General features: G+C 35.3%; 1 protein-coding gene across 4 annotated transcripts in view; it reads right to left on the bottom strand.

The window, feature by feature from the left end:
- Tenm3 (teneurin transmembrane protein 3) overlaps positions 1 to 17,513 on the bottom strand; it is a 585,882-nt gene that overhangs the window by 171,140 nt on the left and 397,229 nt on the right. For all 4 annotated transcript variants that reach the window (XM_048330896.1, XM_048330895.1, XM_048330894.1 and 1 more), the window contains one exon: positions 8,401 to 8,638. In XM_048330896.1, the coding sequence (XP_048186853.1) occupies positions 8,401 to 8,638 (238 nt within the window). The remainder of the gene's footprint in view (positions 1 to 8,400; positions 8,639 to 17,513) is intronic.

Here is a 17,513-nt window from a genome sequence, read left to right as displayed (position 1 = left end):
TACAAGGTATACATTATTTGGTGATGAAACCCTAGAGAAGGAAATTCCAAGGCAGCTTTAAACAAAAATTAATTTTAAGAAAAAGATAAAGATCACCAAGTGGCGATAATTAGAGATAAAATACGTGTACATATACACAAAGACACACAAGCCAGTTAAAGAGGACTGAAGCACATTTTCATAGACAATATGAAGAAGGTGAAGCAGTTACTTAGGAAGAAAGAAAAATGCTTTGTAATGAATAGATCATATCCAAAGACGATCATCAAATCACTTCAGCTAATTGTGACCAGAGTAACATAAGACTACAAAAAAGGCACCACTGACCTTTTAGCTTTGATTATATTCACAGAAAAATGACTAGAAATGTGTCAGAAATAATTAAGAATTCATTTCCCTTGGTTATAGGTTACTATATATGAATATTTATAGGTGACTGGTTTTCCTGAACCAAACATCATCAAAATATTATATATATATGTATATTACATGTGATGGCAATTTATTTAAATTACATGTTCAACAAAAACTTAAGGCCTGTAGGAAGTAGTTAATTCATTCTTCCTTGATATCTTAATTTCTATTAATAAGAAATGATTCACTCTAATTAAGTAAAATAACCCTCTCACTTAATTGTACTGTAGCGTCACCAGGTGCCAAACACAACTAAAGCTTTCAATATCTTAAATAAAACTGGGGTATAAATCCTGACTTGTGTAGAGACAATGCATCTATCAAAGATTTTATTGCTTCATTACAGACATTTACTAGTTTAGTTAATTAAACACATCAAACTTATGAATAATTGCCATCTACTATATTTGAAGACTTTTCTTCTCAAGAACTAGGTCATTGGACTTGAGATTCCTACTTAGAAAAATACACCTACAAGAAATGTATCCAATGCCTAATGTATGAAACTGTAACCTCTCTGTAATTCAGTTTGATAATAAAAAAATATAAAAATACACATATTTTTAAAATTACATGGTAAGAGCAAGAAAACCAAGATAAAATCAACTATATTTTAATTTTATTCTTGGCTTAGCTAACACATAAACAAAAGTCAGACATAAAAAATCCAGTTAAGAAAATAAGTTTCTAATCATTTGTAAAACACAAGTTATTTTGTGATAAATTATGATATTTGATCTACTGATATTTCTTAGGTGCTCTAGACCTATGCAATGTTATTTTTGTTTGGCCATAATTAAAAAATATTCATGGGATGCCTGTCATGTACTAGATGTTTTACTTAACATTATTTCATTTAACACTCCCAATATTGCTATTATTTCATGATTATTAATTATTACTATTTCATTGGAAATCAACCTCTAATTTTAATACTTTGTAGGTGATTTCACAGTTAAGTCAATACACCAAGCAACATGGTGAGAGTCTTTAGTCCTAGCTACTGAGAGCTCTTAGGTAAGAGGACTGTTTGAGCTGAGGAGTTCAAGACCAGCCTGGACAAGACAGGTAATAAAAAAGTAATATTAATTAAAGAATATTTTAAATGAATCTGGGATTACAAAATAATGTGTATTATCTGACTCCAAAGCAGATTGTATTCTCATGATATGAGACTGTGTTTTAAACCCCTAATATATTCACTAGGTTTTATTTAGATCATATATCCATGTTGACCCCAGTATAAATCTTCATGAGCTATTTTTTCATTTTAACCATTGGCATCATGCCTGCTATGTAACCAGTTTAAAGCCACGGAACTACAGTTGGCTTATAATAATCTCACATTAAAACTATCATGTTTTTGTTTTCATTTATGTAGTAGCTACCTTTGAATCCTTCCTAAAGTCTTAGAATGGAGGCTTTTTAATGTCAGCAAATGGCTTTGGGGTTTCCAAAGCTATTGGGATGTTTGTTCGAGTAAGTTCAGAACCAAATTTCATATTTGTTTTACATTCTTATGAATATAAATTTTACCTTTGAAACTATCAAATGGAAGTTGAACCTGAATAAAGTTTCATTCAATATACTTCTTTTATTATGTGTTCCCCTCTTATAGTTTTTATATTTGTGAGAAAAAAATGACGGTAAATATTTTATATATTATTTTGTGACCTACAATGGGATCTACATTGCTTTGTGAGCCAACAGAAGATTTTTTTTTCTTTTTTTTTTTTTTTCCTTTCTCAAATTTTTATTATCAAACTGACGTACAGAGTGGTTACAGTATCATACGTTGGGCATTGGATACATTTCTTGTACTGTTTGTTGCCTTGTCCCTCATGCCTCCCTCCCTCCCCCCCTTTCCCTCCCCCCCCAGGTGTTCAGTTCACTTACGCCAAAGAGTTTTGCAAGTATTGCTTTTGTAGTTATTTCTCTTTTTTTACCCTGTGTCTCTCGAATATGGTATTCCCTTTGAATTTCCTACTTCCAATACCAGTAAACACGGTTTCCAATATACTCAGATAAGATTACAGAGATAGTGTAGGTACAAACATAGGAAGGTGATACAAAACATCATCAATAATAGAAACTACACATACACATAGGACGTTGAAAGTAGTTACAACTGTGATATATCACTTGTTTCCATAACATGGAGTTCATTTCACTTAGCATCATCTTATGTGTTTCTAAGGGTATAGCTATTGGGCCTTGTGATGCTCTGCTATGGCTTGCCTAAACCTGTACTAATTATTCCCAATAAGGGAGGCCATAGAGTCCACGTTTCTTTGGGTCTGGCTCACTTCACTTAGTATAACTTTTTCCAAGTCCTTCCATTTCCTTACAAATGGAACAATGTCATTCTTTCTGATAGAGGCATAAAATTCCATTGTGTAAATGTACCACATTTTCCTGATCCATTCATCTATGGAGGGGCATCTGGGTTGGTTCCAGCTTCTCGCTATGACAAATTGTGCTGCGATGAACATTGTTGTGCTGGTGGCATTACTGTGATTTTGTTTGTGGGCTTTTGGATAGATACCCAACAGTGGGGCTGCTGGGTCATAGGGGAGTTCTATATTGAGCCTTCTGAGGAATCTCCATACTGCTTGCCAGAGTGGCTGAACCAGTTTACATTCCCACCAACAATGAAGTAGGGTTCCCTTTTGGCCACATCCCCTCCAACAATTGTTATTATTAGTTTTCTTGATATATGACATTCTTGCTGGGGTGAGATGGAATCTCAATGTTGTTTTGATTTGCATTTCCTTTATGGCCAGTGATGTAGAGCATTTTTTCATATGTCTATTGGCCATTCTCATTTCCTCATCAGAGAAGTTTCTTTGTAAGTCTTTAGCCCACTTGATGAGGGGGCTATTGGTTCTTTGCAGTTTTGTTTTGGAAGAAGGTAATTTTTTTAGTTCTGCATATATTTTAGAGATGAGGCCTTTGTCCCAACAGAAGATTTTTATATAGAGTCAATGAAAGATTAAATATTTGTCACTAAATCTTAGAAACTAGAAAAACGGTCACACCTGTATTCAAACAAAAGTTAGCCTCTCCTATTCGATTCCTTATTCTTACTGTCTTATCTGAAGTACAGAACATTAGATGCTTAAAATAAACCTTATTCTTGGGAATAAACTTTGAATGGTAGTAACTATGTCCCTTTCTGTCTGGACAGCATTAGGTTGTGTTGTAGAAGTGTCCTGTTTTGGATGCTGAATTACATGGTTGCCACAGAGACTAGGACCCTCAAGTAGGCTTGCTATAGCCTCCTCTCACAGAGACAAAGGTTTTTTAAACTACAACTTCAGCTACTTAGATATAAATACTATTTAACAAATTCCTGTATGTTGTATCAGCCTTTTTTCTTCCTATTATTTTTTGTGCACATATGTCTTTATAGACCTAAAAAAAACCCACTGTAAATTATTAAAGAGGCCATATTGTAAGAGATCTAGAATTCAATTGACTTTAATATATTTCTATTGTTGGATGAGCTTACTTTTGTTTTTTTACAATAAAATAAATACTGATGGTAAAACACTGAAAAATTAAGGATTTTAACCTAGGCCAAGGTTTATTTTTGAAATTTGTGCTAGTAATTCTTTAAATATTTATGTCATTTTTCCCACATTGTGTGACATCCCTTTTCCCTACAGATATCTTTGGATATCTCCAAGCTATTTTAACAAAAGGATACAGCACCCGCCAATCAGTTTTAGGGGGCCTAGAGTCCCACACATATTTTACATGAAGTTATACAAATGCTGGTTATCACTAAGTAGGTGAAGGTATAGTTTGTCAACTGGAAAATGTTTCTTCTGGTACTATCAGGTCACTATGTGTGTGATCCTGCTCACAGTTTTAATAGGCAAGGTGGACTCAGACCTGGTATTGGTATTGTCTGACCCACTAGCCATTTTAAGGTGAAGACAAAGGCTAAGTATGGTGCAACATTCTCATAATTCTGGAAGCATGGGAGAGAGAATCAGGAGAATCCTGCTTTAGACACTGGCAAAGTTAGTGACCCCTTATCTCAAAAACAAAATACATACAACCCAGTGTAGATCAATGGTAGATCTCTCACCTAGTATGTATGAGAACTTAGGTCCAATAACCAGTACTGCAAGGAAACACATGTGAAGACAGAAAAGAAAAACTGGCTAGTATCTTAGTAAACAATACTTCTGTTTAGGTATTGTATCATGTATAAAAGATTGGAGTAATTGATCTCATATGAAGGCAGTCCAGAACATGTCAGTATTTAAATTAAAAAAATGCACTAATAAAGAGGTAATTTGATATGCAATTTCATGCATTAATAATTAGTGAAGCATAGCTGAATGCCAGGTAAAAACTATGGGAGCATAACTAATGAAGTATTGATGCCAAAGTAGTCGTCATAATAAAACAAGACTTTAATAAATCTTTTATTAAATGGCTACGAAAGAACCATTTGTTAACATCTAATCGGTAACTACTAAGCTGCTTAATTCACATGTATAAATGAGGAACTTGAAGACAATTAACTTTACAATTACTGAAGGTCAAGGTTTCTCTCCCAATGAGAGTGAGGTCGCTATGCCTATAGGTGCTGCTGCTATTTAACGTCAGGTCTAAGCTTTTCCTCCCCTGTGCAGTATTATTGTAGCCGCTGCTTTTATACATGGAAATAGCAGAAGTATAAAATAAACAAAGAGAAGTTACTTATCTAACTATAGGAAACACTGAGCTCAAGGAAAAGAAATTTTAAGGGAAATGTAAGCCAGTTTTTGCTATTATCTACACAAAGTGACTGGAGAGAAAAGAAGATATAAAAACTTGCTAATCAGTGCTAATGCTTATTTAACTTTAGGAGCTCTGAAACTCACTGGAGAAAACTATGCTCTTCACTGAGTAGAAATATACAGCATGCAATAATATTGATTGTTCCTAGGAATAGCACATGTTAAATTCATCAGAGAAAGGAAATAAACATTTTTATGGAAGCATGAAACTGCCTGGTACAAAAAAATAAAAATAAAAAGAGAAAGCTTTCTAATAAATCAAATTGAAAGTAACAGTGAAACCTACAAGACAAGGGTGGAAAATGTTTTATGCTTTTCCTACCACTTCACATAAGGTGTAAATCTACAAATTACTGAGGTTTGTTGTGGGCAATTATAAGCCATTTTACCAGGTACTATTAATATATGCTCAAAGGAGCTAAGGAGAGAAGACAAGGGGAAAGAAAATCTAGATGTCTACATAATTGCTATATGTGATCAAATGTTATACTTTATAGCTTACATCTTTTAAGTGACAGTTGCATGAAAGGGATAATTAGCAAGATGAATACAAATTGTAGTCATTGTCAAGGTGAAACCATACAATAGAATTAAGGATAGTTAAAGGTGACATGGAAGTCTGGATAAAGTTGTTAATATAGCTGAAACTGAGCTTGGGAATCATACTCAATAGGAAACCTTAACACAAAAAAGGAAAAATCAATGATAAATAAGACTAGTTCTTCACCTCTAGAGTTCCAACCAAGTGAGACTATTAAAGAAACCACAGTGGTAGTGTGTCAGTACAGAGTGAGATTTTCACGTCGCTGCTTAGGCTGATTTCACTGAGTCTGCAAGATGAAATATCATTTCTTTTGATTATCAACACTGTAAGATGTGAATGTTGGATGAAAAAACCACCACAATAATAGTAGAGATTAAAATTTGTTAACATGATGCACAAGTTTTAGGTTCATTATTCTTTCTACCTATCGGTGAGGTAGTATCCACTAATTGGTTTCTGCCTATAGCCCTTCATAAAACTGTAGAATGTAGTTTTATTGATAGTTCATTAATGGTACTGTTGGAAAACAGAAGCAAATCTCAGGACTGACTACTCATCTTGGAAATGATCATTTTCATGGCTTGAAGAAAAAAATCAGTTGTCATGTTACAAATGGCTTTAATAGGTTTCTTTCTAACCAGCTACCTTCTTTTCTCACCCTTCTTCCACTTAAAAATTTAGTACAATCTTGAGAAAGAGTATCATCCTGACTTTCTCAAATTGACTCCAAGTCTCTTAACTGTAACGGATGACTTCAAGGAATAGTAACTCTCTTATTGACAGTTTTTGAAGCTTTTGTGTTATACAACACACCACTAAAATTAAACACATTTCTGGTTATTTAACTTGACATGTTTCATAAATATTTGTCAAAACAATTATTGTCAACTACAGTGCAATTATCCATATTCAATTTGATGACTCAACTGGAAAATTACTTTTTTCCTAATAATTTTTTTTCCAAATGACTACTGAATCAGGGTTGATTAGCTGTTCCTGTGTGCTAATTAATTACAATGGGTAAATTTAGCTCTGCACTAGTAACCTCAGGAAATGTATACATGTACACACGGCTCTTTGTCTTAGGTGCAAAGAACTCTGCTGTTTGTCTCCTGTTCCTTTTCTTTCTCTTTCTAATTTCTCCCACAAGAGTGTTCAATAATACAAAACAAGCAATAAAACTCAACTACTAGTAGCTGACACTATAGATAAAAAGTTTAGAGTTCTCGGGAACCTTGTTCTTAGGTCAAGAGTGAAGAAAAAGACGGAAAAATTATTTTTGACAACTGTGAGGACCTCCTGCTAGCTCATCCTCAAGGCAGAATTGATATAGCTCATACAGCTAATGGCAAGAAATAGCAAGCTATTCATTGTAAGATAGATGGTCTAAAAATGATTAGTAGCTCGTTTAAATGCTGAAGTTAGCTGGGAGGGGTAGGATATCCTTCTGGCAGTGAATCCACAGTCCTCTGTTTTCTGAGTTTTTAATATGATAGTAATTCTTTTTCTCTGAAACTAATGGAAACTTAGGACACTGAAGAAGTAAAATAATAATAGGAATGTTAGAATAATTCTGATGCCAAGCTCCAAGAAACAACTAATAAGGAAAGGCATGCTACTCTAGATTAATGCAATATATTATATAAAGGAGACTCTGGATAATCAAGTTTGTCCAAAGGAAGAAGGTGAAATTTTATGTAGTAAGAGATATTTAAAACTTGTAGCTTAGGCTACAAGTTAAAACTTTAGAATGTTACTGAAATGCCAAATTATGTACAGAGAAATGTCATTATGCCAATGAAATTGCTGGGAGATAAAAAACCAGGGGCTGTTATATAGAAACAGGACCATAATGGTTTGTACAATTTAGAATAAAAATTATACTTCACTATGATAAAGAATTTCCTAATAGAATTTTCTGAAGAATAAATACTGTCTTAGGAAATAATGCTGGCAAGTTACTTTAAAAAAGTAAGTTCGATCTTCCTTTTACTGTAAGAAAGTACATATATCCATCACAAATGATCATGTGACTTGGCTCCAATGATCAACTATGGGAGCTCACTATTATTTTATGACAGTGTACACAAAATGTAGCCTGACAAATATGGAAGCTTAGAACTGTACAGTTGCTAAACCGGTTCATCAAATCAAACTACACACAAACTTTACATCTCCTTCCTCATCTATATTTGTCTAATAATGTGTAAATACGAAAAAACAAAACCACAACATCAGTAAGAAAATGTTTCACAGAGGTCATTGATTATCATTTCTAGGAGGAACAACATGTTGTAAAGAATTCGAAAGTTCACGAGCCTAACAACTAAAAGCTTACAAACAACTCACAACTCATCTCATTATTATTTTTTAGGTTGGAGACAGACTTGAACTCGGTATCTGACACGTCTGCTCATTGGCTAATAATGCTCTACCAATTGAGCCATGCCTCTGAACCCCTAGAACCAATCTTAAAAAAACAAAACATAGTGGATAGAAGAATAGTTGGACTAAGTTATTAAAAAATACTAGCTGCGAAAAAACTATATGGCTTGCTGACTATGGGTAGACTATGTCCTGTGTGCATAAGTACATTGTGTGACTCTAACAACCAAATGATTTGACAGCCTCCTACATGGATGTTACCTGCTTTCCAGTGGTACATTACTGCCAAGGACCCAGCTGTCCTGCAGCTGGACGGACTCGGGTGTGGTTTGCAGCTCGGCGGGCAAAGCAGCCGGCGGGGCCGGACTCTGGTTCCTTCTATTGGTCAGGGAGTTCCTATTGAGAGAAGTGATGGATGGATGATGTTGTGCAGAGTGCTGCTTGTGGGAAGGTGGTAGAGGCTGCAGGGTAGACTGGCCTTGGGTGTTCGCAGGTTGCTCTGAAAGAAAAAAAGAGATAGGAAAACTCACTATATATATGTCCATTGATAGACATATCTACATAGACTATCAACTTCCTGGGTACCCATTGTACCATGAATTAGAATTTTAAAAACTACATATACATCCACAATCTAATAAATTTGCATATTATTCTATTAAGCTGGAGTTTGGTGACATTCTCTACGAACAAGTTTACCCTTGATACACAAAATTCTAATTAATATACAACAGATGGCAAAATTGCTTTTGGTTTTAATTTGTTTCAGACTTTTTTTTTTCATCTGGTTTTATTAACACCTACAGAAAACAGCATCTGACAGCTCCCCTAATGGTGCCTTTAGATTTTTGTGTTTTCTTTTCTTTTCTTCTTCTTTTTTTTTTTTTTAAGCAAACCAACCCTGAAATTAAATGGGTAATTTCAGTAGAACACAAAGGTTTTTGAAATGCATATAATCCCTATAATTATTTAATGGAGTTTTTTAAAAAAGCTTTATTTAACAGCAATAAATTATTACAAGCTAGTCGCTAAACAGCAGTAGACTACTCTAGTTTAGTGCATTTCAAATAAGGCAGAGCTGCACTATGATCTACTAATAGACGCTAAGTATTCTTTAGCAGAAGGTCACTCCGTGAAGCAGATGTTGTTTCATGGATACTTAACAGACTGAATCACATCTGATTATAACGTCAGAAGACTCATATACTTAATGACCGTTACATCCATTAGAACACACACAGAACAGATTTTCCAATTTCACAGTATGCAGTATAACTACATTTCAGAGCAAGTCATAGGTGACCAGAAAGACCCCCACCACTAAGTCAATGGTACAGATATATTTTTTTAAACAGAATCATAAAGGATTCAACAACACCAAAACAATGCCGTGTTGTGACTATAGAAAAAAGAATTCCCGAAAGCTAGTAAGTCATATGTCACAAATGGCAAATTAATGTAACATTTGAGACCTACACTTCAATTTCATTACCTAGCTTTGGACGTGCTAGAATTGACAAATACTACATTTAAGTTAACAGATGACTTTTTAATTTAGTCCTAAACTTATCGTTCCACACACACAAGATGCCAATTTTGTTTTTTTTAACTAAATGCAGTTCAAAAATGCAATATGATTTTAGAGTGATGTACTAAATCATGCTATTAATAAAAATGCATGATTAAAAGAGAATAGGAAACATGGTGACTATCTTTCATATACAATGTAATCTCCAGCAGTGATTATTAACCCAAATAATATAGTCTAACCCTGAAATTTAGGTTATATGAAATGAATACATGATTTGTAATAGTTGGAATATATTTTATCAAACTTCTTTATGAGGTGCAACAATAAAAATAACACTTCCCATAGCTCTAGCATTGGAAATTATTGCAGGTTTCTAATGGTATCAAATAACCGATTATCACACAATTTAATAACTAGCACTTTCTTACTCTTGAACTAAGGGGGTGTAGATCATAGCTAAGTCTTTGTAAAAAGAGCTAGTTCCTTGTATAAACTCTCTTCTTGAAGATCTCCCAACTGGAAACTGCAGAAATCCACTTCACTTGTGGATTCAGTACAAATGATGAGTGCTTAAATGTCAGTTAAATTGCAATCCACTTTTGTGGGGCTGGCAGGGTTAAAATGGCACATGGACTTGTAACTGTGTTAGAAAAGAAACTGACAGTTTAAAAATCCAGAGGGCACTTATCATTTAGGTATCATATCATTAATTATCATGGTCTTCCACAGCTTGTATGAATGGCTTTAAGATACAATTCATAAGCTACTCATGGTATCCATAGAAAGCTGCAATTTGGACAAGATAGCTCATCAGTTGGTGCCAATAGAGACAAAGAAAGAAATGAATGACTACAAAGGAAAAGGAACAAGATCATGACCTAAAGTAAGGGAGGGGTAGATAACATCTTATTTTTATAAGCACAGCAACCTCAAAGAATGATATTATCCTTTATGTACTTATAGAAAAGCAGGTAGATATTGTATTATCTGTAACAAAAAAGAGTAGTTTATTACAGAACAAATTTAATTCTGTTAGGCATCATTATACTGAGTAATTTCTCACCTGTGATGTAGGAAATAATATTGCCCTCATCTCTATCTTGGTCCAATTTTAAGGACTTAATAAAACACATTTTTAATTATTTATTTATGTCCCTGACCGCTCACCTCACAAGCATTTATCTAGAAGTGAAAGCATATACAAATATCTAAATAGTAAAATAAAGCATTTAGCTATTAAGATTGTTGGTGAAAATTAAATGGTTTTAAAATCATCACATTGTATCATCATCATCATCACCATCATCATCATCATGTATTTCAAGATGTTAATTTAGGGTTCTGTTTCTTACAATGAATCAACACATAACCATTGAGGAATGCTTCCATTTAAGGTTGTCAAAAAGATGCCACCGTGGCTTTCACTAGGTTCAGTCTTTCGTTTTGCAAGCATTACATTACGGTAAACTTACAATGTACAAGACGCCACACAAAAACTCATGCTTTTTCCAGTGATCTGTCTAGGCTTGTCAAGCAGTGCTCTCTGTCTCCTGGAACCTCCTTTGAGAAAACTACAGAATCCAGAGGCCTAGCAATAAATAAGTCCAGATGGTGAAATATAGGCTCTGAGGCTCGAAAGAACAAAGTAAAAGCAGAGTCTGATGAAGAGAGGGTGTGTGGCCAGAAGTTTAAAATCTGTAGCAGACCATGAAAAGAAGAAGAATCCAAGAATTCACCTAGAGATCATGTCAGTTCTTGAAGTTTGGGCTAGCAAACTTCAAGACCTAGTTAGGACATAGGTTGATCTGTATCAATTAATCAACAGTGAATGCATATATAAATTGAAGCAAGATAAAACAAGGTTAAACACAGTCAGAAAGAATGATGAAGCAGTAGAAGATTCCAAGTGGGAAAGATAAAGCCAGATTTGGGATTAATAGACAAAATGCCTACTGCATAGTTTCATACGTTTTTGTAGTAGAATACCAAAATTGCTGTAAATAATCTAGATGCCAATACAAGTAGGAACACAAAGCTAGTACTATGGCTTGGTGTATTTGTAAGATAAAAATATTTGTTAAAAGCAAGCATTAACTCTAAAGAAGACGCTTAAATCTCCACATGAAGAACAACTAAATACCATAGTTTTTTTTTTTTTTTAATGTCAAGGAGACAAAGAACAGGGTGTAGACCTGGAAATTTTAAAGGTGCTTAAAGCTCTAATAGAAGTAGGCAAATCCACATAGAGAAACTGGAACTGCAAATGTAGCCTGAGCTACATTTTGAGCTAATCCATTGATACAGGCTTTGTCCAGACCTTATATCCCAAAGGTTTGGGATATAAGGCATTTTGGGAAATTAGACAGTCATCACTATAATGTTCTTGTGACACAGCTCTGAACATGTGATTTCACTCCTGAAAAATTCCAAATAGTTTCTGAGTACTTTTCAAGGATAAAACAAATTCTAAAGGTAGAGGCTATATTTTATTTGTATGTTATATTTTATACATTATATTATATGATATATCCATATATAATTATATATATTATATATTTGTTCCATATATACCAATATATGGATATATTATATATGTATATCCATATATACATAATTTTTCATGGTAATGGAGCTTGAACTTAGGAACTGGCACTTGCTAGGCAGGTGTTCTACCACTTGAGCCACTCCCTTAATAAGTGATCAAATAAATCAATGCAGTATAGATTTTGCAAAATTTCTCCTGTGTGTCCTCTGCATATATCGTGCTAGTCAAGTTATTTGTGCCCACCATAGTCTCTACCTTTCCTCTTAGGGTCAGTCACTCCAACGCCTTGTGTGGTGTTACCTCAAACTCTTAGAAAGGTGATCCTCCTGTTTTCTTTTGTTAGAATCATCTCTACTCCCAAGTCTTCTTAGATAATGCTTCGCTCTTTGTTATGGTCTCTAGGCATTCTTCCACAGTTCAAGTTTTTAGATCTCAAGTCCGCTGATAAATTCTCTAGGGAAGTATTTGTGTCTACTTTATTGATGTTTCCAAAGACTATGAGGCTCAACAAATACTTGGTGAATAAATGACTGAATAATTTGGCAAAAAAGTGAGGTTTACTCCCTTAAATGTAACTGAAGGGTAATTTGTAAACACATCCAGCTTTACAACTAAAATCTAACATCTGGAAATAAAGGTTTTATCATTTCAATTCCTTTGGAGATTTTAGTACCTTTACTGAATACTGTATGTACTTCAAAGCCTCCTAAAAATGTTCCTACTTATTTGATATTTATGGAGTTATACTGCTATGTTTTAGAAATCAAATGTTCCCAAAGGCTCATGTATTTCATGATTTGTCATGAGTTGATTGATGCTACTGAGAGGTGCTGGGTCAAAATAGCAAAAATGAAAAGACTTGATGTTGAATGGGTTGTTAGCATGTAGGCGTGGTTGGAGGAAGTAGGCTGCTGGGGGTGTGCCTTTAGAGGATAGAGATTGTCCCTGGCTCCTTCTTCTTTCTCTCCCTGCTTCTTGGTTGCCCTAAGGTGAGCAACTTTGCTCCATCCACCTCATGATCTTTCTATAATATTTGCTTTCACCTCAGGTTTAAAGCAATGGGACCAAAAGACCACCGGTTAAATCCTGCGAAGCCCGAATCCTCTGAAATCATAAGCCAAAAATAAATCTTTCTCCCCTTAAGCTGTCTCCTTGGGAATTTTATTAACAGAGATGAAAGATGAAGACAAGTTTCTTGAAGGCCTTCTATTCAGGCAGGCTATTAGGTCACTATTTTCATTCACTGGCTTTTGGGAATATTTCTTTGTAACTGGAGCAATTGTTCTGATACTTAAAATCTACCACCTAATATGTGCAAATAATGGGAAGATTATATACTACATATTTGAATAAGACTTAAAGCCAGTGAGTGGCTCATGCCTATAATCCTAGCAACTAAGGCAGCTGAGATCTGAGGATTGTGGTTTGAAGCCAGCCCAGGCAGGAATGTCTGTGAGACTCTTATTTCCAATAAACTACACACATAAAAAAATCTGAAAGTGGAGCTGTGGCTCAAGTGGTAGAGTGCTAGCCTTAAGCAAAAATGTTCAGGACAGTGCTCAGGCCCTGAGTTCAAGCCCCAAGGTCTCTCTCTTCCTCTGTCTCTGTGTCTGTTATCTGTCTCTCCCCCTCCCTCCCTTCTTCCCCCTCCCTCCATCTCTCCCTCTCTCTCTTTTTCTCTTTCTCATGCACTCGTGTGCATGCATGTGCACAAATACAAAGACAGAATAAACATTCTTATATAAGAATATCAGAAATATAAGACTACATAAACTATATAAACTATAAAGTATGAAACCATAGAAAATGTATTACTAAATGTTAATATTTTATGACATACCATGTTTTCTTTGTATTTTAAAGCTTATGACTAGAAATATTTTTTTTTTTTTTTTTTTTGGCCAGTCCTGGGGCTTAGACTCAGGGCCTGAGCACTGTCCCTGGCTTCTGCCTGCTCAAGGCTAGCACTCTGCCACTTGAGCCACAGCGCCGCTTCTGGCCATTTTCTGTATATGTGGTGCTGGGGAATCGAACCTAGGGCCTCGTGTATCCGAGGCAGGCACTCTTGCCACTAGGCTATATCCCCAGCCCCAGAAATATTCTTAAACATTTTATTTATACAACTGTTAAAAGGAAATTAATTATTTGAAAATGAACCTTGGTTTTTCAAAATGTTCTCTATTTTTTTAATAAATTGCTCTGCGCATCACAAATTGTATAGTGCATATTTAAAGGATCTAAAACACACAGCACCTGGCATAACATAAGTAATAAAAGGTAACTGTTATTAAAATTAAGGAAGAAATGGTTCTGTCCATTTGTGGTGAAGTAGTATGAAGAAAAACATTAATAGAAGAGCCTTGCCAACAACTAAGAAATATTATTATCACAGGAATAAGAACACACAACCAACATTATCTAAACAAATTTTGTTTTAACAGGTAAGAAATTCACAAAATAGAAATATCACACAAACAAATAATAGCCGGAAGAACGGCTCAAGTGGTAGAATGCTTAGCAACTATGACGCTGAGTTCAAATCTTGGGACTGCTGAAGTAAGTTAATGTTATGTCAATACCTACATAAGAAGGAATTTCATATTATTCTGAGTGACTTTTCCCCCCCACTAATATGAGCACAAATCATGAAAAGGAAGAGAAGAAGAACTCCAATTATTTAAAAATACCTGGGTAGATCTGCTGATTTGAATTCTTTTATCAAACAATGTTTTGCTATGTTGCCCAAACTGGTTTCAAAATTGTGGGCTCAAACAATTCTCTTCTTTTGGCCTTGAGAGAAACTGGGACTTGAGGGGTACACCACCACATACAACTGATTTTTTTTAAATGAAAAGCCACAATTGGCAGTTCCCAGATTGCTGTGTGCAATTCAGTTCTAGCGCCTATGCGGTTTTCAGACTTAGACTGTGGTCCTTGGAGAGCAGAGTGGAAATGGACTTTCAAACAAGAAAGCCAGGAGAGAAAATAACACCTGCTGGGACATAAAATATCTTTGTGTGAGTATGTCAGCGCGTGTGTGTGTGTGTGTGTGTGTGTGTGTGTGTACGTGTGTGTGTGTGCTGTGTTTGTGTGAAGCAGGGGGAAGGTGAGTGTGAGATGAGAGGAGAGGAGGAGAGGGAGCTGGCACTTGCTGTGAGCAGGTGTGCACAGCTGGATAGGCGTTGCCCCTGCTATTGCTTCCTCCCTCCCACCCACTTTCTCCCCCAGCCAGTCCCTGTCCTTCCCTAAAAGGGCTGCAGAGGTCCCCAGGGAAAAATACCCTAATTTGAAAGGGAGAGAGAACATCAGGGCTGAAACCTGTGCTGCTCTCAGGGTAATTGATAAGTATAGTTTGAGAAAAGTGGGTTAAGAAAAGACAAATGGACCAAGTAGAAAGGAAGATGGCGAGAAAGAGGCAGAGACAGGTGAAGAGGAGAGAAAGAGTGGGAGAGGGTGAACAGAAGCCTTCCTAATTGACAGAAGTGCCAGAGATCCCTGAGCAGCAGCACGGTTAGACAGAGCACTCAGGTATTCATTTGTATGGGGCTTTCTTGCTGTTAGATGCTAAAAAATTAATTAAATGAACAGAAGCTCTGATCTTGGTCCTGTAAGAGTTCATAATGTGATTCACAGACCATTTAAAAGGTGCAAAATCCTTGTAGTAGGGGTTAGCATTTAAGGTAGAAATAAAGCCTTTGTTTCTGGTTTCTAAATATATGTATTCTTATTTCTGACAGGTCTATGTACTTCCTCCAAACTATCTTAAGCAAAATCATCTTTTTCAAAAGTAATTTCTTTTCTTTAATTTTTAGCAGATCACTCACATGTAAATCTCTTTTTTTTTTGTTTTTCTATATTGTATTGCCATATTAGTTGTAAGTACAGTCTTCAGAGTTTTAAGTGGATCTCCCAAGTATAGGAAGAACAAGAGTAATGGTTTGGATCTGGACACTCCGTAAAGGTTTGACCATTGAAGATGTAAAGATAGTTCAGAGATGGGGACATGGAGAATTGATTTTCATGACAGTGGAAGCAGTAAGTTAAAAATAAATGTCTCCTTTGCTATGAAAATATCACAAAGTAGATTAGTCATCTCCCTATGAAGGAAAAAACAACAGTAGGTAGGAAGAATTTTTCTTGTAAATGGAGAAAATTTGAATTGAGGAATACATGTTTGCAGCCTTATGACAAACCTAATAGATCTCTTATTAAAGTAGAAAAGATGGTGTCTGTTCCTCAACTTTCCAACCGTCCCTGAAATTTTACATTAATAAGACGACCATATGAAATAGTACAATGGAAATTAGCAGGGGAAGAGATCACCTCATTCAGAAAGTCATTTTCCCATAAACCTGTTCCTCTGATTTATTATTTTATCTAGGATTCTCATATAAGCTAAGTGCTTGAATGTGAGTGGTCCATTTAAAAAGTACTGAAAATCCTTCATTAAAATAAAGCACTTAAAAAATTTCACTGCCATAAGTCACCATCAGTTGCCCACAAATCAAACAAAAATTATGTTTTTAAAAGGTGTTTCTTAGTGTACAGATTTGCTAGTTGGCTATACTTGCTTGCCTACAGAGAATTTGTTTTAGTTAACTTAGGGTCATTCTTTAATAATAAGAAAGTTAGAAGAAATAAAGTAAACATCTTTGCATTCTTTTTTATTTTCTATTTCAGACAATGTAGCAGCCAATATTGCCAGCCATATCCCTTCCAATAAAACACCCAGAATGCTGGGTAAGATTAATGTTAACCTTCTAATCAAGGTTATACTTTAGGTAAGTATCACTGGACTGGGAGGAAAGTAGGAGCTAAAGACAGAGGGGCTAGAAAAAAATGTCAAGAGGCTATGAGCTGCCACTGTGGTTACCCTAAGGAGGTTTGCCAGGCTAAGTAGCCTTTTGTAGGTACTAAGAGACAACAAGAACAATGCCTTAATTGTACCTGGGACCCCAAGGTAATGCTTAGACCCTTCCAGTACTATTCTCTCATAGGGTAGACCTTAAAAAATCATTGCAAAGGGAACAATAAGAAATTTTGCAGTGTTACCTGAATCTTAGGGAAAGAAAAATAATTTGTGAAAATTCAAACACTGGCTTGAGCTTCCTTGGCATTGTTCATAGGAATCAACATGGTGCTGACTCCTCAGGCCATGAAATTCATATTGTTATCCTGGGTCAGCTGTGCTATACACTGGGTACTCAGAAGAAGCCAATGCAGCACTTTTTTTTTTCTTCAAATTTTTATTATCAAACTGATGTACAGAGAGGTTACAGTTTCATACGTTAGGCATTG

Source organism: Perognathus longimembris, chromosome 21, assembly GCF_023159225.1.
Source record: "Perognathus longimembris pacificus isolate PPM17 chromosome 21, ASM2315922v1, whole genome shotgun sequence".
NCBI classification, from domain to species: domain Eukaryota; kingdom Metazoa; phylum Chordata; class Mammalia; order Rodentia; family Heteromyidae; genus Perognathus; species Perognathus longimembris.
This window is presented reverse-complemented; position numbering and strand designations above follow the sequence as displayed.